At 44.8% G+C, this 22233-nt stretch overlaps 1 protein-coding gene and 1 long non-coding RNA gene across 5 annotated transcripts in view; one reads left to right on the top strand and one right to left on the bottom strand.

Moving 5' to 3' along the window:
- The window catches only part of TMTC2 (transmembrane O-mannosyltransferase targeting cadherins 2), a 238626-nt gene extending 229315 nt beyond the window's left edge, over positions 1-9311 (bottom strand). For 3 of the 4 annotated variants that reach the window (XM_053942254.1, XM_053942255.1, XM_053942256.1), the window contains exon 1: positions 8942-9311. In XM_053942254.1, coding sequence (XP_053798229.1) covers positions 8942-9024 — 83 coding nt within the window. In that variant the 5' untranslated portion in view covers positions 9025-9311. The remainder of the gene's footprint in view (positions 1-8941) is intronic. The other variant, XM_053942257.1, reaches the window with a different exon arrangement.
- A 366-nt stretch (positions 9312-9677) lies between these two features.
- Positions 9678-12459, top strand: LOC128788600 (uncharacterized). The gene is made up of 3 exons (XR_008431138.1): positions 9678-10136; positions 10830-10928; positions 12216-12459. It is a non-coding gene; the product is annotated as an uncharacterized LOC128788600 (long non-coding RNA).
- Positions 12460-22233: the final 9774 nt, after the last annotated feature.

Below are 22233 nucleotides of genomic sequence, written 5' to 3' on the forward strand. Positions count from 1 at the left end.
ATTGGAATCTGGATGAAGATATATCAAGGGGCTCTTTGATAAATGCATACAGTTTTGTGCTGGTTGGCTGGATTTCAGGGCTTGGTTTTAACTGTGATATTCCATAATAAAGGGCTTAGCTGACCCCTATCTACAGACAGGTTTTTATTTTCCTTAATTCTTAAAGATCTTTACAATGGACAACAACCAGTGACTCAGCAGTTTTTCCTCTTCCCCCCCTCTAAGTAATTGTGTCACCTTAAAACTGCTCTAAACATCAATTTTAGGAAACTATTTTTAGTGGAAAAGTATTTATTAGTGCTTTATTCATACACTGGAACTCCATGCTGGCTTTTTTAGTACCAAAGTAAATAGCCATCACCAGCTTCAATAGTTGCTGAGAAAATATAAAAGCTATTTTAAAAAGCATCAACTGAGAAATATTCTTGCATAGAAATTGGAGGCTGGATGCTGCAAAGGCATTCCTGATACATCATAACACTGGAAGCCCACACACTTAGGCAAGCACCACCTCCTAAATAAAAGTACCTAATTCACAGAGAGCCATACAACTTTGAGCTACATTCCCTTGTATCAGAGAGAGAAAAATCTTAGACAAGCAGTTAACTCAAGTTACACTTAGAGCAGGCAGCCAAGCAATTGAAAACGCTGTACAGAAATGAAGTGCTATCTCTAAGCTGGGGCTGCAGATAAACACTTGTGGTGTATCTTTTAGTTAGGTATTAGAGTGCTCAGAGACTGGTTTTCCACCTAAGCACTGGGTGCAGGTCATTCTACAGCAATGATGTGGAAGTGGCACACTGGAGTCTGGTTCCTGGGCCCATCTTCCAATTAATTAACTGCTATATGTAAAAAGCCATAGAGGTGAGAAGAGAAGACTGGACAGAGATCTAGGAAGGGCATTGGCTGCTGTTGAGTGGGTTTGTTTCCATGGCAATTTTGGTCACTGAATAGCGTCCCTGTTTCAAGAGTTCAAGTCCTTTTTTAGGATTTAAGTACACAAAGTACCAAGCTGCATGAAAATAGCATCCAGGCACTGGCAGGGACTTCACAGCAATAGTTCTGCTACCAATTACTGCACTCTTCCCCTGAACGAGAATTGGACTAGATGACTAAAGCATGTAGGAGCTAAAAATCATACTATCCTCTCATTAGCAAAATGGCCTAGAGTAACACTAAATTCAGAAACACCCATCCTGGACACAGGATGCTAAATTCAAAAAAACACGTCCTCCCTTGAAACCCAGGTCAGAGGTCTGGGCAGGGCTTCTGGGGTCTACTGACAAGTTGGTGAATAATAAAAGATTCCACAGACCAGTCCAGTCATCTAGAAACAATGGTTTGTACCATCATATGGAAAATCCTTGTTCAATCATCTGTCAGTCTCTGGCTTGCCGGGCCAGCTCGGACTGGGAATGCTGCTGAGGCCAATGTGCTTAAATCCTGGAGAAAAGGAAATTATCTGAGGCAGTCAACAGTGACCCCCATGAATATATTAAGGAGTCTTTGTGGCTGACTAATAGCAAACCTGTCTAGCTCTGTTGGAAGAAAGATGCCATAAAAGGGAGGGTCTCAAATTTTAGCATACAATAGAATTCCGGTTTTTAATATAATGATAGTACATATACCCACAGTGTATTTACAGATTACAGTGATTCTTAACAGTTTTTGAAGCATTAATATGGGCCACTTGAATAAACCACTGGACAAAAAAAATCAAAATAATTAAGATATAAAAGACAAAAAATCTTATGCTGAAAGCACAATATTTCCAGTAAAGCAAAAAGTAATTAAAAAGATAGAGGCAAAGGAAATAAGGGACATGAAGACATTAAATGAGTACTATTTACCTCCAACTGAAATGTGCCACTATTTTTGAAAAAATTCCTCAGGAAGAGACTAGGACAATGAAGGCTAACAGAGTAATTCACAGTGTCCTAGGGAATATAAGGATTAGTATTCAAGGAAACCACTTTTACTTTTTCTCCCTCTTGAAGCTTAACAAGGCCAGGAATGGTCGGTGAAGCATCATCAAGGAACCTTCCCCAGTTACAAAGGCTGGGTCACAAAATTTTATTGGCTTCAAACAGTTTGATTTACCAATTTCATTTTTCCTTGAAGTAAAACAGTGATTTGAGAGATTACTTGATCCTTAGCTGCTGTCCCAGAGATCATTATGTTTCATAATCAGCTGTCATACAGCAAGCAAGCAAGCAGCAGCAACCCTGTGCTAGCCTGAAGCATCTTCTGAAGACGGAGCCAAGTGCATGTTGCTGCCTTTGGAGATGTCAGTCATAAGCCATTCACAGGTTCACGAAATATTTCAACTGTCCTGAAGTAACAAACTGAGCAGTAGTGTTGACATGTTAAGTAATATCTAGGATGCCATTCCAAAGAAACACTTTGACTCTTCAAATTTCATCCACCAACAGGCTAGCCTCTGGGGAAAATGGTTTACTATGGAGTTCTGCAGAGGGTGAAACTGGGAAAGAAATTGCAAAATTTACACCCTCTTACTAGGGAGGGACTGCCTGCACAAAAAATAACACCTCTTAAGTCTGGATGGCCATCCAGATAAGCACCTGATCTAGTAGATGTGAAATGAAATCCTACTGCCATCCTGACTTAAACAACCTGCCCACAGAACAAGCTCCCACTCAAAAGGATCATAAGGCAAGTTTGTCGCCCCAGATGAAAAAGCAGGAGTCAAAGGTTGCCAAACCCTAAGGCAAACAATAGGTTCCACAATCAAGAGAAATTTCAAAATTTTAGCATAAGATTCAGGTCTCCAAATAAAATGCTTCCACCTTTCAAACAACCATTTGAGACAAAAATTAGGGTTAAAAGGACAGAAAAGGAAATGGGCCTTTTCAAAAGGCTTATTTTCCAAAAAAACAGACAGTTATCCCAAAATCTGAGTAAAGACTGTAAAATATTCAGAAATAAAATGTTTTAAAAATCTAATGTAAAACACTGGCCCAAAGAACAGATTTACCGCTACATAAGTAACAATAACACTAAGCATCTCCGCCTTCAGATTTAGTCTGTTTCTCCAGTTTTTTGGAGCAACTCTTACCACAGGTTGCCAGCAGTCTTGCATCAGTTTCAGCACCAAATATTTCAGCTGAAGAAAGAAACTACATAAACAAACAGCAAAGTCTGATTCAGTCAACTTCACAGCAAAAAAAGAATAAAAGAAAGAAGCAAACCTAGCAGCAAACAACAAGGGAAGGGCAAACTTCCAGATGAGGGAAGGAAAGGAGCTCTAATTCATCACTCTTGCAGCTCTCGGATGGTTAACAAATTGGGATGAGATACTTCTGAGCCTGTCAGTGACTTTCACTCTGGCAAACTTAAAGGATTCAGAAGTGCAGCTGGAATACATATGGGACATGTTGGAGAAAGTTGATCATTTGAATTTGTAACTCCATTGTGCGCTGGAAGAACTTCCTGCAGATGAGGCACATCCCATCAGCGACTCAGGGAGACTCTCCGTCTGCTAACAGGCATGAATTTATTCTCCGAACCAGCTACCAGAAATGACATGCTTTATGTTAGTGTTACATATGAAACAAGAATCTTAAAATAAAGCCAGTGGGGGCATGTGGTGTGTTTTGTATGAAGTTCATGTCTGCCCCCTGTTCTCCTCCTTAATCCCCTCCTCTCCCAAGCTGCCAATCTTCCCCAAGTCCTCCCTAACCCCCTCCATTTCAAGTTGTCAGTCCTCCCTTTCCCCACCCCTCTTCTCCAGAATGTTCCTTGTCAATCCTCCCTATCCTTACCCTTCTTTCCAGAGTGTTCCCTGTCTATTTTGTTATACTCGACACCCTATTTGTTACTTTGTGTTATTCCACTCCCCTAGTTCTCCTGATAGGTTTATAATAGTTTAGTCCCACCTTAGACCACTCCTCAGCTTTACCCTCATTGGTTAATGTTCCTGCACCCCTCCTCCTGAGTTACTGTATAAAATTTCTGTTCACCCCCCAAGTCTTGTCTTGGGGCTCCATCTCGTCCATCCCATAAATACACTCTGGTTTCCCCCAAGACCCGTGTCTTCGTTATCTGTCCCTGCGCCGAACCTGCCGATAGCTGGGATTGCAGAACTCGCAGGGGGACGGTCGCACCCTTGCTCTCGCCGCCCAGCGCGCCCCGTGACGGTGCGCTGCAACAGGGGCATAATTTCTTTTTTTGCTTTCTAAAATCTCTATACTACAGCATGTCAAATGGAAAAAAAAAAAAAAAACAAAAACTAAAACAAACCACCCATCGATATTTTGATGAAATTAAGATTTCACATTTGGATCAAAGTATTTTATTTGACACAATTTTTTATGCAGAAACCATTTTTAAATCAAAAGCCAAATACATATTTAGAATATGTTCAGCATTTAAAAAAGAACTAGTATTAATAGACTATGATTGTGCCAGGTTCATCCCATCAGTTACCAGTTCACTTGGTTAATATTCAGCTACAACATAAACTCAACTACAAACCTTTACTACATAGCCTAAGTTACTCAAGCATCTTCTCTGAGTTACCTTTACTCCTTTATGACTGTGTTAAAACTCCTGTTTCATATAAAAATTATCTTTGTGGTGGTTTGAAATTAGCATGCAGAAGATGGAACAGATGGGACAAAGGGAAAATACTACAGAGAAAGCACACAAGTCCCTGTCACCAACCTCATTCCTGGAATTCAGCAGATTGCGGCTACCTGTAAAATGGAGCTACTAAAAGCTACTGGAGAGGTGTACTTGGAGCTGAAAACTTGAGAAGATGACAAAAAAGGGCCATAAAAATCACAAATGTAAATTAATAATCAAATATACACACACGAGGAGACAGATGGCAAGTAATTTTTCCCAGTGCACTTACACTTGTTCTTCTAGTGCATATATTTGGGTCACTTGCTAGATTAAATCTCATGTGGCAGACCCAACAGAGGTACTGTCAAATGTGTATGGGCTCAGCCTGTTTTAAAATGATGCAAGTCTGACACTACAGGGTGAAAACATTTAACAGGATTTTTTCAACACAGTCTGGAATATTGCCTAGTGACTCTGAAACAGGGCTGATGGATATTTTCTACCATCAGCAAGGCTGCCCCATTCAGGCCTGCTACATAAAATGCAGTGTAAGCTGGTCTGTGCTACCAAATTTCATGGAAGACCCCTACACAGAGAGAGACAAATCTGTACACATTTTCCAGAACACTGATTTTGACAGTGTGTCACTGAGACAATACATCACTCAAGGTTAAAGCTTTCTACCATACTCTTCCTAAAATATGCCTTTCTTCTGAGATTTAGAAAAAGGACCACCTCAATAGATGAGCTCCTTTTGCCATGTTCACTGTAACAATGCATGACCTCGGATACACAGAACACTAAATCTTCCCCTCCCCAGCTATAAACTGACAGTGACCTGTCTTAGTCACCACAGGACACATGAAGGACAATAGCTTCAGTGTAAGGCATCTGCAGGTCAAATTGCCAGGTGGGCTGGTGAGGCTTAAATGGCAGGCAAAAATGGTCATGTCTATGTGCAAACCTAATTGTAGCAATGGGTCTCCCTCCTGTAATATTGGTAGATACTAGCATGAAACACTGTGTGTGCAGAGATTAGCCCCCCCTTAATCTGGCAAGAAGCTGGATTTAACAAGGTGCAACAAGCAATATCTTCAACACATCTCCAGGAATGGAAATTGCATTTCTCTCTACCATGTTACCAGTTTCAAGATGACTTTGCTTAACAATAAGTAATCTTTATTAACAAGCAATGTGAGCTACTTTGGCATCAAATATTCCCCCCCACACACTTCTTCATTCATCTCTTGTTTTGGGTTATTACATACCACATTCAGCTTCAAATAAATAAGTAAAAAGAGGGGGACAATATATCTGTTTGGTCCTAGCTGAACAAGGAGGTTTGAGCTGGGGAGGTGAAACTCTCAGTAATAATCTACACACATAACTAGGAAATATCAGAGCTGTCTGTAAGAATTACAGTGGCAGGGACAAGGGCGGCGAAAACTTTTGTTTTCAGGTCTACATCTACAGAACAAAAAAAAAATCCAACAACACTGGCTCTTGTGTTTTGAAACTGACTAGAAACTGACAAATGACACTTTAATTCATACTAACATTCATACTAATCAGTAAGTTAGCTGCTCAAAAGTATTGGGACTGCACTGATTACGTGCAATATATTTGCTTAGCCTGAAAGAAACGAGTTAAGCAGACTAATGACAAAAAGTAAGAACACATATATTTGCTCACTCAGCTTCCTTAGGCTTAAAATTCATGCTATTTCAGTTTAAGTGGGTAAAAGGTGGGAAACAAAATATTGAATCCTTTGGTACAGAGTCAAACCCCAGACTACAATCAAGTTTGTTATATCACTGTCCATAGAGTCTTTAGTTTGGTGCCATGCTGCTGCTAAAATATTATATCTTACTTATTGGAAAATTGATTTTGCTATAAAAAGTTTTATGATGCCACTTAATCTTGCCCAACCTACATAAAAAAATATAGAAAGCAATTACAGATACCCTTCATGTAGTAAGTTTGATCACTATATTAAAAAGAGAACAGTTGATGTAATTTCAATATAATAACAAAGAAAGTAGAATAAAAACCATGGCAATATGCTGCCCTCCTGAAACAAGACATTGCTGGTTCCCAGCTTAAATGCACAATCTTGGTTCAGTTCAAGTTAGTAGCATGATACATCTCCTACATGGAGGGCTGTGTCCTGCAGCTCCAGCATCGACCTCCTTTTCTACTGTTAAATTTCAAGCCAGCTCCTGCAGGGCAGCAAGATTCTGTGATTACAGTTAAAAGAATACTTTGCATCTGAGCCTGCCTCTTTGAATAGGTAACCCTTTCTAGTTCAACAATTACTAGCTCGAAACAGCCCTTTCTGCTTTGTCGCTTCCAGTGCTGCAATTGAAAAACATCCTAATTAGATGACCCCACATACAGATATGCCATTAACTGGCTTTCAGAGCACTCTAGTCAATGCCTAAATCTTAGCTACAATGATGAGAAGTACTTTATTTAGTTAGGAGGTAAACACATGAACAAAGCAGTCTTTCAGAATACCTTTTAAACAGTATGAGATTATCACTAGCAAAATCTGTGTGATTATCTTTTCCACACTTTCAGAGGTGATACTCAAATACTTTCATCTAACTGCATTAAAGCACACTCAGGCAAGATCAAGTGTAACCTTGACCTCCACATCAACAGCACCAGAAAGTACTTCATACTGCTTTCCAAGCCTAGTCCATTTGAACTGGCCTGCAGGACAGGCTTTTAAACTTGTGCTTAAACAGCCCAGTTTTTGCCCAAACATTGCAATATATGCTATGTAGGGTTATGTAAATATTCCACAACTCCTGCAGTTCTTAACTATAATAAGCAGGTTTTAAATAGCGTCACTGTATCAAAATATTCACTACTTCCTATTGATCTAACTCAGACCTCACATTTCAGGGCAACAACAGACTTTTTTATTGTTTATGAATGAAGCTTCAAAACTTTTAAATAGGTTTAAGAAAAATCACTTAGAAAATTGGAAGACTCACAGAAACCTAAAATCACTTAACTGCTCTCAAGGCTTCAAGTACATGTAAATGACCTGGAGGGCTGAAGCCTGAATTGTCACATTCTGCAGCCAACTCTCTTCCCAGCCAGAGACCTATACCAGGACTAACACTTGGCATTTGCTTCCACTATAATAGGTTTAATAGTAGCAAGCCTTGAAAACAGGGGGGAGTATTCTGGAAGCGGTGACAGATCTTAAAACACGGCAGGTGCACTGTAACACAGCTTAAAGGAGGAAAATTCCAAGTTTAGTAACTAATTACTGCAGGACAGGCAGGTTATTTTCCAAGGCAAATGCCTAATCAAAAACGCATCTGACCCTTTCGAATCCCATCAGCATGCCGGGAAGTTCAATTCAGCAGCAAACATCATCCTGATCAGGTACATCCCTCACCCCACCTCGCCGTGCTTCCTCCTCTCACACCAAAGGCTCCAAGGCACAACCCTGCCTGACAGCTGCTCACGGAGTTCGCTGGCATCGTGAACCTGAGCCATGCCGTAAGACCCTCTGCTCACACACCCACCCAGGGGCACTCCTCGCTCTCTCTCTCCCGCACAGGCAGCCCCGCACGCGTGGCCAGCTGCCGGCTCCCGCAGGATTCCAGCCGCGCTGCCGGGATGGGACGAGGCCGGGAGAGCCGCGCCGGGCCCAGCGGAGCCCCCCACCCACCCGCCCCCGGGGCAGACAGTCTCTGACCACAGAGGAGAGAGGCTGATGAAACGCTGTCAAAGTCAATCCCGGCTCACTTTTTGGATGGTTTAATTCCAATGGAGCATGAATCACCCCAGGACGGTTAATAAGTTTAGCCAGGCGTGCTGTTCTCCCTAATAATACATTATAATTATGCATCTGTTTTAAATGCGATCAGATTAAGCCACCGGAAAAGGCACAAATCCGAATTTCCCCCGACTAAGAACAGCGCCTTTCCGCAGCTCCGGCGGGCAGGTACGGCCAGGAGAGGAGCAGGTGGGCAGCCCAAGCCAGCCCAGCGGCGCTCCCGGCCGGCGGGGCTCCGGTCCCCGCGGCCGCCCAGCGCAGCCCGGCAGCGCACAGCAACTTCCCGTGGGCGCTCGGTCCCGGCGGAGCTGGGGAACGGGACGGGAGGCGGCGGGGCACCCCGCTGACACCGCGCATAAGGGAGCAGCCCAGGACATGCCAACGTGGATCGGCGAGTCCGTCCCGCTACGTGGGGCTGGAGAGGACCGAGTCCGAGCCTCCAAAGCCCCGGGACCCTCCGGCGCCGCCCAGGGCACCAGAAGGGGGGCGGCCGAATCTCCGCTCCCGACAGGTGAGCAACCCCTGCCCGCCCAGCCCCGCCGCTCCCCGCCCTACCTGTCATCGTAGCAGAAGTCGGCGCTCAGGGTATTGAGGTACAGGGCAAGCCCCAGGGCGCTGCTCAACAACTCCGCGATCATCTCTCCGCCTTCCACCGCCGCCGCCTCTCGCACCGGGGCAGCCTCCTGCCCTGCCCAGCCTCCCGCGCCAGCCCCGCCGCGCCTGACCCTCTCGTTCCCCGCGCCCCCCGGCACCGCGGGGCTCCGCTACGTGCTCCGCCGGGCTCCGCTACGTGCTCCGCCGGCGGCCACAGCCTGACGGCGTCCCCCGCTCCGCCGCCCCTACCCCATGGCAGCGGGGCGATCGGCGGCGACAGCAGAGCGGGGCTGAGCGGAGCGGAGCGAGGCAGGGCGGGGCTCGGGCTCCGGCTCCGGCTCCCGCCTTCCTTCCGCGGCGCCCCGGCGCCGCCGCAGCTCCGTTCCCCGCCCGCGCCCCCCTCGCTGCCGAGTCGGGCGCCGCCGCCGAGGCTCTGGGAGCGCCCGCGTGGGGTGCCCCGGGCTCCCACCGCGCCTGCGTACGGGCCTGCCCCGCGCCGCCCTCCGCGCCCGCCCCGCCCCGCGCCCGCTCCGCGTGCCGGCGGCGGAGCCGACCGCGCGCCCGCTCCGGCCCCGCCGACACGGGCTGGGCCGTGGGCTGGGCCGTGGGCTGGGCCGTGGGCTGGGCCGTGGGCTGGGCCGTGGGCTGGGCCGTGGGCTGGGCCGTGGGCTGGGCCGTGGGCTGGGCCGGGTCTCACTGCCAGCTGGGCACAATCAGGGCTTATTGTCCTTCCCCTTTTCTCCTTTTTCCGTTTTCCTGTTCCATTCTGTTTTCTCTTTGACTTTTTTCCCTTTATTTTCCCCTTTTCTCTGTTCCCCTTTTCTCCTCTTCCATTTCCCGTCTTTATTTTTCTTGTTTTCCTGTTTCCCTTTTTCCCCCTTTTTTTCTTTCTTTTTACTCAGCCGTGCTGAATAGGTCAGATGAGGAGCAAAGAGAAGGGCTATACCTATATTGGGGATGGGATGCCAGAGCAGGGGGCTCCACACTTGCCCACAGCCTGCTATTTATCAGAGTGAACATCCATAGGGAGCACTTAGCTTAGCTTACAGTTAAACTTGTCAGAGAGGGTCGGAAACAAACACACCCCAAGGCAAGGAGCGCTGCAAGCTGGTGCTCCCTCAGGACAGCCCCACAACTACTGCCCACGAGAGGAGGGGTGGGTATAGCCAGAGATGGTGCACTTTGAGTAGAACAGATAAATAGACCAGAAAGCCAGCTGTGGAAAATAATGCACTGAAACCATCTTCCAGAATTCATGAGATACAGAGGCATGAAGTTACAGAAAGGATTTGGGTCCATCCAGCTGATTATTTCTCTTTTTATAGAAAAATTTTAAAACATTGCCTCCTTTCGCTGTTAGCCAGCCCTTTTATGTAACTGTTTCCTCATGATTTCCATCAAGAGGCACATCATGCTGTCCCAGAAGAATGGGAGTCTGTTCATCAAGCTGTGTCTAATAAATTGGGGAACTTTTAACAAGTTTTCTTTCTCCCCTATGTGATTATTTAATGCTGTTCTTTGCAACCTCAAAATATAAGAAGTACATTAAGACCTCTTTTCAAGCAATGCTCAATGTGCTCCTGGGAAGTCTGCCCCAAGTGTCACAAACATCTCAGCTGCTTCTACTTAGATTCAGGGAATGTGTTATCACCATCAGTGGCAGTAATTGCAGACATAGGGGGAGGTGCATTTTTTTCAGAACATTAAAGCTTTGAGGGGCCTTACTGAACCCATTAGCAGATCACATTGATCTGGCATTAAACTTTTCAGCCTGAAGCACTGAACATAGTAACTTAGATTTTAAAGAATTGGTACTCTTCAACAGAAGACCTGTGATCCTTCCTTTCAGACACCAATTCTCAATATGCCTCTGGACCTACTGCCAAGATCCCAGTTATCATGACTTAGTCCTCCTTGCTGCAGTGGAATTGCTGAATTCACACACCAGGTTTGTACAGCTCCTTCTGTAGAACATCCTAATAAACTCTGCATAAAAAGCAGTATAATTGCTGCTAAGTCATAGTGGCAGAAGCCTCTTGTTATCTATCAAAAGCATATGTATTTTTTCTTCAAAGAGTAGGACTACAGACTGGGGTAGATGAGATCTGGCAGAAAAGCTTTAGAAACAAAATAGATCCTCCAGGAAAAAAAAAAAGCTTAACAAAGCCAGGCACTGTCTAATAAAAGCAAGTGTCAAGAAAGGGTGGGATGAAGTGTGTAGACCGTATAGAGAGTGCTTGCTCCCAAGGACATCACAAGTGCTCCAGGGTGACTGGAACCAGCCTCTCCCAGTCGATTTATCTACACTACAAGAATCCACAAAGATCTGTGTATCTTGCTGACACATTTCTTGTTTCTTGTAGAAACAAAGGGTAAGATTCCTTATGGCAATGGCAAGAGCTGTCTCCAGTGGAGATAGCCTGCTTTGTAGAAAGATACAGATGGCAACATGTGCATGCAGCACCTCACTTGTCAGCTCTGGAACTCCACAAACTGGGCCATGCCAGGGGCAGAAGCCAGAAAGAGCCAGTGCAGAAACCTGGAGACAAATTGAATATAAAAACTATTGACCCTGTTAAACAATGCCACAAAAGAAAACAAGAGGGTAGAAATCAAATAATAATAAAATAATTCTTTCTCTTCTTAGAGTTGGTTAAAAGTATTAAATACATGTAGTTATGAATAACTTTATATTTTACTGTATCATTGAGAGATATCAGACAACATTCTGATAGCAGATTTACAATGTGATGTACAGGAACCACAAGGTGTCAGAAGAGCTAATTTAGAAGTTCAGATCTGTCACTAAGCACATATTTTGAAAACAGTCTTTACCTCCAGAAAGTCACAGGCTGTAGTGCCAGGGAAGAGGGAAGAGGTGTAGGGTTGTAATAACACATAATAATAACAACAGTAATTGTAAAGATAACTAGAGTTACATAGTCTAACAGCTGATCTACTGTGTAGAGCCTAGTAGACAAATTCACTTTGTTTTGCTTTATTGCAAATATGACAATCAAAGTTGTTATGAACAGTTTCCAGGTGTTCCCCAGAGATGCGGGCAGGGCTTTCCTAGTTCCCATGGCAACACTAAAAGAAAACTACTAACTCTAGCTAAGTACCGATATTGAAATGCTAATTAGCTAATTGCTCTGTTTGTTTTCTCTAAACTACCTGGCCTCCCACCCCTCCACGCTGCCATTCTGGGACTAACATGCAAATAAAAACCCCTTAGGATCATGGGAGTATTTTTAGGAGATAAAAAGGAATATAAATCAAAAACTGAACACAATAGAGGAGTCTAGACAAATGCCCTAGCTGAGGAAGAGGGAAACACATCCCCTGACTGGCTTTTAACCGTCGCCATCACCTAAGAAAGAACAGACGATATTAGGCTCTGAGAAGCCAGGAGATAGAGACAGAGAGCCCTGGTGCTGCCACCACGGAAGGAGCGGGGACAGCTGTTGTTCTGGACTTCAGCAACAGACTCTGCACATCACGTCTCCTCATCCTCGGGCCACCGGTGTGCCACAAGGAAAGGAGAAAGGACAGCTGCTGCTCGGGACTCCAGTGACCGACTCTGCACGCCGCCTTCCTTCCGGCTGCCTGGGAAAGCTACGACCGCGGGGGCGAGCTCTGCGTCGAGCCCCCTGCCCAGCTGATCTTTTTAATAAAGAGCTGAACATTAATAAAGGCATTAGCCCTGTTCATTTCAATTTGGGGGCTCGTCCGGGATAGCCACGCCCGAAGAGGACCCCCGGACAGCTGGACATCTCGACCACCTGCTTGGAGGGACCCTCGGGAGTTGCTGGCTACCTTCGGACCCTAGGATCCGTGTGAGACGAGCAACACATTGGATGGGTAAGAAAAACCGGGAGACGAGCGAATGAGTGAGTGAGTGAGTGAGACGGGGGCCGGCAGCTCGGACCTCCGAAGCGAGAGGGACCTGCTAGTACCGCGTTTCTGGACTCCTGCGAAGGGGCCGGCCGGGAACGGGGGGAAGCGAGTGGAATAGAGGAGCAACTGAGGCGTCTCCTTAGAAGTAAAGCAGGCCCTCCGAGCGTGTGGAGGTGCCCTATAGGCAAAGTAAGTCCCTGGCAATCAGGGCAAGGGGAATATCCCCAGCAGGGCAGGTGCGATGTTGAGGTCCTAGAGGACATGTCCCCGGCGCTGGCAGGATGGGATAGGACGGCAGGTGGGATATCCCTGGCAGGTAGGGTGGGGTGTCCTAGCAGGCAGGAGTGACATGTACCTGGCAGGCAGAGGGCATGTACCTGGCAGACAGAGAGCATGTCCCCGACAGGCAAAAGGCATGTCCCTGCCAGGCAGGACAGGACAACAGGGCAGGTGGGATGTCCAAGCAGGCAGGAGCGTCATGTCCCCACCGGGCAGAGGGCATGTCCCCGCTAGGCAGGACAGGATGACAGGGCAGGTAGGGAGGGATGTCCTAGCAGGCAGGAACAGCAAGTCCCGCCAGGCAAAGGGCATGTCCCCAGCAGGCAGGACAGGATAACAGGGCAGGTAGGATGTCCATGGCAGGCATGGATGGAGGTCCCTGTCAGAGCAGATAGGGGAATGTCCCTGGAAGGCAGGGCAGGATGTCCCCGTCAGAGCAGGCATTAACCCGAGTAAGCAGAAAGGCAGGAAGGCAAGCAAGCTAAGCCTAGTAGGGTCAGGCAAGGGGACTTGGCCGAAGTTCGAGTGTAAGGCTCGGCAGGACGTTCGACCTTACCTTGGCAGGGAGACCAAGCTTCCCAAGCCTAGTAGGGTCAGGCAAGGGGGCTTGGCCGAAGTTCGAGTGTAAGGCTCTGCAGGATGTTCGACCTTACCTCGGTAGGGAGACCAAGCTTCCCAAGCCTAGTAGGAGAGTCAGGCAAGGGGACTTGGCCGGAGTTCGAGTGTAAGGCTCGGCAGGACATTCGACCTTACCTCGGCAGGGAGACCAAGCTTCCCAAGCCTAGTAGGAGAGTCAGGCAAGGGGGCTTGGCCGGAGTTCGAGTGTAAGACTCGGCAGGACATTCGACCTTATCTCAGCAGGGAGACCAAGCTTCCCAAGCCTAGTAGGGTCAGGCAAGGGGGCTTGGCTGGAGTTCGAGTGTAAGGCTCGGCAGGACGTTCGACCTTACCTCGGCAGGGAGACCAAGCTTCCCAAGCCTAGTAGGAGAGTCAGGCAAGGGGACTTGGCCGGAGTTCGAGTGTAAGGCTCAGCAGGACGTTCGAACTTACCTCGGCAGGGAGACCAAGCTTCCCAAGCCTAGTAGGGTCAGGCAAGGGGGCTTGGCCGGAGTTTGAGTGTAAGGCTCGGCAGGACGTTCGACCTTACCTCGGCAGGGAGACCAAGCTTCCCAAGCCTAGTAAGAGAATCAGGCAAGGGGGCTTGGCCGGAGTTCGAGTGTAAGGCTCTGCAGGACGTTCGACCTTACCTCGGCAGGGAGACCAAGCTTCCCTAGCCTAGTAAGAAGGTTAGGCAAAAGGCCAAGTAAGAGTTTGGGCAAGACTTAGCAGGGGTACAAGCCTAGAAAGTCCATCAAGAAGTTCAAAACTTAGGCCAAAGAGAAAAAGAACGGAAGGCAATAGATGAGAGTGTGACTAGTGATTGTCCTGGCCAAGAGACAATGTAAAGTGCCAAGAGTGTAGGACCAAGAGTGGGAATTTAGTTAAAAGAGATTAAGTTTAGTCAAGTGATTCAAAATACGAAGTTGGGAGGGGCCAGAAGCGCTTTAGCTGCCTGTCAGTATATTCCATTTTAGATAGAAGCACCATTTAAGGTTTTTTTGGTTTTTTTTTTTTTGTTTGTTTTGTTTTGGTTTTGTTTTTGAGGCCTGAAAATGGGAAGAGGTTATAGTAAAGGAGCAAATCCTTCCAAAGCAAAGAGAATTCCCACTAACAGCCCCTTGGGGCAACTGTTAGACTAATGGGATTCTCGGGAGACTATGAAGGGTCTAGACAAGAGTAAGATGATACATTACAGTATAGGAAGTATGGCCGAAGTTAGAATTACAGGGAGAGTGGCCGTGGTATGGAACCCAAGATCAGTGGATGTGTAATCAGTTAAACCAACACAAAAAAAAAAAAAAAAAAAAAAAAAAAAAAAAAAAAAAACCACAACTGAGAGGGCCTTGATATAGAACAACTATCTCATGCAGCTTGCTGGCTGGAGAATTCTATAAATAATGAGACTGTGAGAATATGCAAGTTACAAAGAAATAGAGAGGAAGACAAAAGGGAATAGAGAGGGGGAGACTAGAAAAATAAAGGAATGAGACCCCCTCGATTGCCTGTCCCCTTCTGCTCCTGTTACTTCCCCAACAGTTTCCCCAGTTGGTCCTTCAGCCCCTCCTATTGAGTCCCTGATTCCTTTCCCCCGTTTTCCCACCTCTGTTTCATCATCCCTTCCCTTAGTTTCTTCAACCATCTCCCCAACTCCCTCTTCCCCTTCTCCAGCTGGAGTTTCCTTGCCTCCTCCCACTTGGGAGCTGAGGCCACCTTTGCCCAGGGTTGGTTCATCACCTGGCATGCCCCCTGGCCTCCAGTGTCTGTCTCCACTACTATTTCCCTGCCTGGTGTCTTAGAAAAAGGGCTGTATTGTGGCACCCAATCCAAAGCACCAAGGGTGGAGGGGCTCTTTCCCGTTAAAGGGGTTCCTGTGGGTAGAGCAGCTGGGGGAGTTAGGTTTGTGGATGCACCTTTGGCAGTTTCCAAAGTCTGGGGATTTGGGAAAGAGCTAAGAAATTCAGTGGAAGACCCCGTTGGAATATCTAGCCAGTTGGACCAATTTCTAGGGCTGAGTATTTGTACCTGGGGAGACCTGAGCTATTCTAAGCATTCTGTTCTTTCTGAGAAAGGTCCAGATGATCTGAGCAGCAGGGGTGAAGATATGGGAAAGAGAGGGTGGATTGGGGCCCCCAGGGAACCAGGGGATGCCCTTGGTGGACACCAACTAGAGTCCCAGTGTCGTGGGGACAGGACATTTTCATGCTCATTATTCCAATCGTGGTTTTTGTTCCCTGTCCTCAGTTTGTTTTGTCTTCCTTCCCCCCCCCCCCCCCCCCGGCTGGCTGCTTGCTTGCTGCTTTTGCTTGCTGCTGGCTGCATGCTTTGCTGGCTCTGCTTTCCTCTCTTTTTTCCTCTGCTTTTCGCTGGCTTGCTTTTTTGCCATTTTTTTTTCCTTTTTCCCGGTTTCCGTTGTTCCCTCCCCCCCCCCCTCCCCAAGACATCGGACCTACTCCGGGCAGGAGCTCCCCCGGGGTCTGCGAAAGAAGCTGCGTACCCTCTGCGGCGAAGAGAGATACAGCTCAACCCCCTTGGACTGGTGAAAACATCTGTGGTCATCTTGGGCTATTTCTCTTGTGCTGGGGAGTGTTTTTTGTTGTGCCTTAATAAACAAGTTTTTTCCACTTTCCCTCTGAAGGAATTCCTCCCGAACCCGGTGGTGGGGGGGAGGTTGCGGAGGGTTTGGTTTCCTATAGGGGGCTCCTTTGGAGGTGTTTTCCCCTAATTTGTCCAAAACCAGGACACCCAGCCAACAAGAAGGTAGGCAAAACATGAGAGACTATAGGTCCGTCATGATAAGAGGGATCAAAGAGTATCCATAGGGGAAGCAACACAAAATTGGCCTTTGATGGTACTCAGGAGAAGGATGAGACCTCGGCAATTTGGCTTAACCAACTAAAATGAAAATTCCAGTTATATTCAAATATAGACCCAGATAGCCCAGAGGGTCAAGTCCTCTTAAAGGTCTAGTTTGTTACCAAATCCTGACCCGATATTAGACAAAAACTAGAAAAGATAGAGGACTGGCAAGAAAAGAACATGAATGAGTTGCTCAAAGAAGCCCTAAGAATGTATTTAAGTGGGAAAGATAAAAAAAAAAGCCAATAGCCTACCTCTCAAAACTACTAGACCCAGTAGCCAGAGGATGGCCAACTTGCCTGCAAGTAATCGCAGCAGCAGCAGCTATCCTGATAAAGGAAGCCCAAAAGTTGATCCTGCATGGGAAAATTAAAGTACAAACATTTACTAGTGATCATGGATCACCTTACTCACTGGGTGGAGGCTTTCCCAACCAAAAAGGAAACTGTGCAGGAAGTTGCATGGATAATCTTAGAAAACATCATACCACGATATGGGCTAGTCAATAACATTGACTTAGCCCAAGGTCCACATTTTGTCACTCAAACTTTACATCAAGTAACAAAAGTCCTGGGGATAAGGTGGAGATTGCACACCCCATGGCATCCTCAAAGCTCTAGAAGAGTGGAAAGGATGAATAGAACTCTTAAAAATGTGTTAACTAAATTAATTGAAGAAACAAAGATGAATTGGCTCAGGTGTTTACTTCTCGCTCTCTTGTGCAGCAGAACCAGACCTTGGTCTGACATAGGGGTCTTTCCCTATGAAATAATGTTTGGACTCCCTTTTTTTTAAATCACCCCTTTCAGTACAGCAGATTATCTGGAAGGGGAGGCAGCAACTCAGAAATATTTAGAGGTCATAGGAAAATCCCTAGAAGGCCTCCGAAAGAGGGGATATCTCTCCCAAACTTCCCCTCTGGATGCCAATGCCCACATCAGTCCTGAGGATTGGGTGTTGATAAAGTCCTGGTACACTACCACTCCATTAACCCCCAAATTCAAAGGACCTTTCCAGGTACTACTCACCACACACACTGTGGTGCGGACCTAAGAAAGAGGTTGGATCCACGTCACCAGAGTCAAAGAACCAGTGCCACCCCCAGATGCCAGACCAGACCCAACAGTGTCACCCGCCTCCTCTTGTGCATGGACAGTAATTAAGAAACCAGAGGACTTAAAATTAACTTTAAAGAAGACTTGCTAGAGGCTGATATACAGTAAGGTGTTAATAACTGTTTCTGAGTTAAAAGTACCATAGAAAAGGTTTAAGTACTTGGTAATTGTTTAATAAGACTAAGTGTCCTTTAGCCAAAGGAGTTACCTAAAAACTTGGTTTCTAAAGAACACTAGAATTACCCTCAGGCCTGAGTAAAGCATACAAATGCCAAAAGAAGGTAGCCCTCAAAAGCCAAAGACTGTAAGTTGATGCGGGCTTAAGCCCGATCAAAGAAATAGAGGAGGGATTTGTTATGAACAGTTTCCAGGTGTTCCCCAGAGATGCGGGCAGGGCTTTCCTAGTTCCCATGGCAACACTAAAAGAAAACTACTAACTCTAGCTAAGTACCGATATTGAAATGCTAATTAGCTAATTGCTCTGTTTGTTTTCTCTAAACTACCTGGCCTCCCACCCCTCCACGCTGCCATTCTGGGACTAACATGCAAATAAAAACCCCTTAGGATCATGGGAGTATTTTTAGGAGATAAAAAGGAATATAAATCAAAAACTGAACACAATAGAGGAGTCTAGACAAATGCCCTAGCTGAGGAAGAGGGAAACACATCCCCTGACTGGCTTTTAACCGTTGCCATCACCTAAGAAAGAACAGACGATATTAGGCTCTGAGAAGCAGGGAGATAGAGACAGAGAGCCCTGGTGCTGCCACCACGGAAGGAGCGGGGACAGCTGTTGTTCTGGACTTCAGCAACAGACTCTGCACACCACGTCTCCTCATCCTCGGGCCACCGGTGTGCCACAAGGAAAGGAGAAAGGACAGCTGCTGCTCGGGACTCCAGTGACCGACTCTGCACGCCGCCTTCCTTCCGGCTGCCTGGGAAAGCTACGACCGCGGGGGCGAGCTCTGCGTCGAGCCCCCTGCCCAGCTGATCTTTTTAATAAAGAGCTGAACATTAATAAAGGCATTAGCCCTGTTCATTTCAAAAGTTATCTGTTTTAATACCAGTTGGGAAATTTCTTCATTAAAGACATTATGGACTCTGAGTCACCATGCTACAAGATATTTCACCTAAATGGTGCCTGAAAGATTATGTTGTGGCACAAAATGTAGAAATACATGTCTGTCATAGTGACAGATTTGGTTAACTGGTCACTGACTATGAGACCTTAAATGTCAGGGTAATGCATGTGGTACAGATCCCTCAACAGATTAGATTAGACACCTCAATTTCTGTACACTGGGTTAATTTGCTGCAGCTTGTAAAAAATAGTTGTGCCAACTTCCTTAAAGCATCTGAGAAGAGAAAGGCTAACCCCTTGAAAGTTGCTAGGGGTTTTGATTAGAATGAGGTAACTGGATATTAAATGTTACTATAGGAATAATTAAGTGGAATTTTTCATTTTTTTGCCAGTTCTTGTGCTCAGATACCATCAAAGAAATGTCATAACATACTGTGCCTAATTTTGAACAATCCAAATGACACCCAAAAATGTAGCTTAATGAACCTCAGAAATGTAAACATTGGTCCATTTTGAAATACTCATGCAGTCAAGAATAAACTGGTACTATCTAAGGAAGGAAAAAATTATTTTATTTGATCAAAAGTGGAGAAAGAGGAGTAGAGGAGAATGCTTTAGCCAAACGCTGCTTTCACGATTAGTCACTGATCCACAGAGGTAATGTTGTTGGATTCTGTGGACTAGGATCCAAGCTGTTGTTTTCCTTTCGTGTTAACAAGATCATGTTAATCTTCAAAGACAACAGTATTTCTGCGTTCTCTAAGATTTTTTTTTTTTTTTGCTAGGGTTTTGATAATAATAATATCAGTAATGTCAGCCAAAGTAAAAATAAGTTGCAACTCCAAAGCTGTAAAATTTCATGGAAACATGTATGAAATATTGTAGATATGACAAAAAAATTAAACAGATGCAGGAAAAACAAGCACATACAGGACTTGTATCAGTACTTGGGAGAGATTTTAACATTTCTTAACAATGTACATTTCTGGGAGGCACCAATTCCTACTTTATATCAGTCAGTGGAGCTAGAGTATTGCTGCAGAGCTGGAGAAAGGGAGGTGGAGAGAAAGGGAGAGAGAAAACCAATGCATTTTTAACTTGACCTAATCTAATTATGCAGACTCTCTCTACAAAGTAAAAAAAATAAAAGATAGTTCAAGGGAAGTTTCTTGTATGCACACAATATGCAGGGGCATTTGTATGACTCATAGGTGAGCATATCTCAGAGGCAGAGAAAAAGGTAATTTTTAGTCTCTTTTTGAATTTTCAAGGATTATTTCCTTAATATTACTCCATTCTAGACTAATCCTAATCTGCTTTGCATATCTATCTCCCATGTCCTTTGAGATAGCTCAAAGAGAGATCAAAAAGAGTTTTTAATCCTTCTTGTTCAGAGTAAGTTGACAGTATAAACTTACTAAATGCAGATATGTCTATTTGTCATCTCCCAGAACATGATCCTCTTACTGTTTTTCTCATGCTTTATAAAAATATCAATTTGCCTATTTTGGTTTTTGGTTTTTAGAAATTTTTTTGTTTGGTTTGGTTTTGTTAGGTTGGGCTTTTTTTATTTCTTTTTATAAAAACAGCTCAAAGAAATACAGATTCTTAAAAGATGGCTCTGGAAGTAAATTAGAAATAACCTCATTTTATGCAGGTGGAAATCAAGGCAACTGGCATTTGTATCAGTTTATCCAAATCATATGAGAACTCTACAGCAGAAGAGGAATCCATCCAAGGTCCCAGCCATGATTCTAAGTCATTCATTTGCTTTCATCATGAGATCATCCTTCCATTCACAGTAATTGATATTTCCTTAGACAAAACACAATGGAATTATCTCAGGGATTAATTTGGCCTAGGACACTAATTCTGAGAAAAGTTCTACTTGACAGATGGATGCCTGCAACATAACCAAGAGGTCTGTAGTGTGCAGCCTGGATTTTGTGCAGGTGGAGGATAGGGAGTATGAGTTGTGTATCATATCCTGCCTCTCATCATTTCATGGCAGCTGTATTGCCCAGTAGATGGAAAAGTTTCATCAGCAGCTGAAAATCTGTTCCTTGTCATCTTCCTTCCCATAGAAAGAAGCGAATCATTGTGCTGTCCATAAGTCCTCTACTTTTCAGGCTATTGACACTGTGATGCAGATGTTGAAAGACAGTTTTTATTCTAGATCTGTCTACTTCTACTTTATTTGTCCTTCAAATGTACAACCTGGGATATTGGCTGTGAAAACTGGACAAAAAATGATACATCTCTGTGGCAGCAAGATCAGATCTTCATCCCACAGCAGAGAAAAAGCAGCCAAAGATGCAAGTGTAATTTCCACCTCAATCCCTGCAGATTTTCTATGGAATAACCTAATTTACTTCTTTACCTCAGGACAATCCTGGCTTCCTGCTGTATAAACATGAAGTAAAGCCAGGAAAACCATGATTACTCTTATTTCAGAGGGAATATGTCAACATTACCAAGACATATCTAACACCAGCACAAGTACAATTCTCAAGAGTTAAATAAACAAGGGGAAATTATTATAGGGTGTAAACCTTTGAACCCCTCTCAACAGAGTCAGTTTGATTTTTTATAATAATATTGGAACTAAATGACATTTTTTACTGCAATATAGATAAACCCAGAGAGGATAATTCAAGTAGTTCTAGGTTCTTAATTAACAATATAGCAGAAACAGCAACTAAATTAGCAGGAATTAATGTTTCTTCTCATCTGCTTGCTCATTTTGAGGAATCCATCTTTGTATACATGAAATCCTGAATTAAAATCTCAGATGGCCTCTATCTCCATACTTCAAAATATAATTAACACATGCTAGCAATAAAGTCACATTAAATTTAATTTTTGATGAAATAAACACATTGCTGCATTTTTAGTAGTTTAAGGACATTTCTACGTTGATTTAGAGATAAGGCAATTTCTTCTTTTATTTTAAATACGGTAAAATGCAAAATATGAAACATGTGAGGGCTTCTTTATACCCAAGATTTGTAGAAGTTTAATCAGTCCAGTGGAGCATTTGTAGCTTTTAAGTGATGCAGTGACTCAGGAAATGCAGGTGACCCAGTTTCTCCCCTGCTGTGTCATACAAAGAGATAAATACAGAATTGTATACTTTCTGTGAACAATGAGTTGATTGCTTGGCTACTGGCTATTGCATATACATTCTGGATTGCAGCTACATTGATGTGTGCCATAGGATGCAGTGAAATGAAGGTTATAATCTCCAGTGTGCACACCAAAAATAAAATTATTTGGAGACTCTATTCCAGTACTTTTCCGTCACATGTACATCGTCAGAGAGGAGAGAATTCCCTGTGTTTTGCAAAGTAGCAGCTTTCTAATATTATTTAATCTCTTCTTATTTTTATTCTAGTAATGTTTGCTTACTTTGTTTACTTGGGAAA

This window comes from Vidua chalybeata, chromosome 5, assembly GCF_026979565.1.
Source record: "Vidua chalybeata isolate OUT-0048 chromosome 5, bVidCha1 merged haplotype, whole genome shotgun sequence".
NCBI classification, from domain to species: domain Eukaryota; kingdom Metazoa; phylum Chordata; class Aves; order Passeriformes; family Viduidae; genus Vidua; species Vidua chalybeata.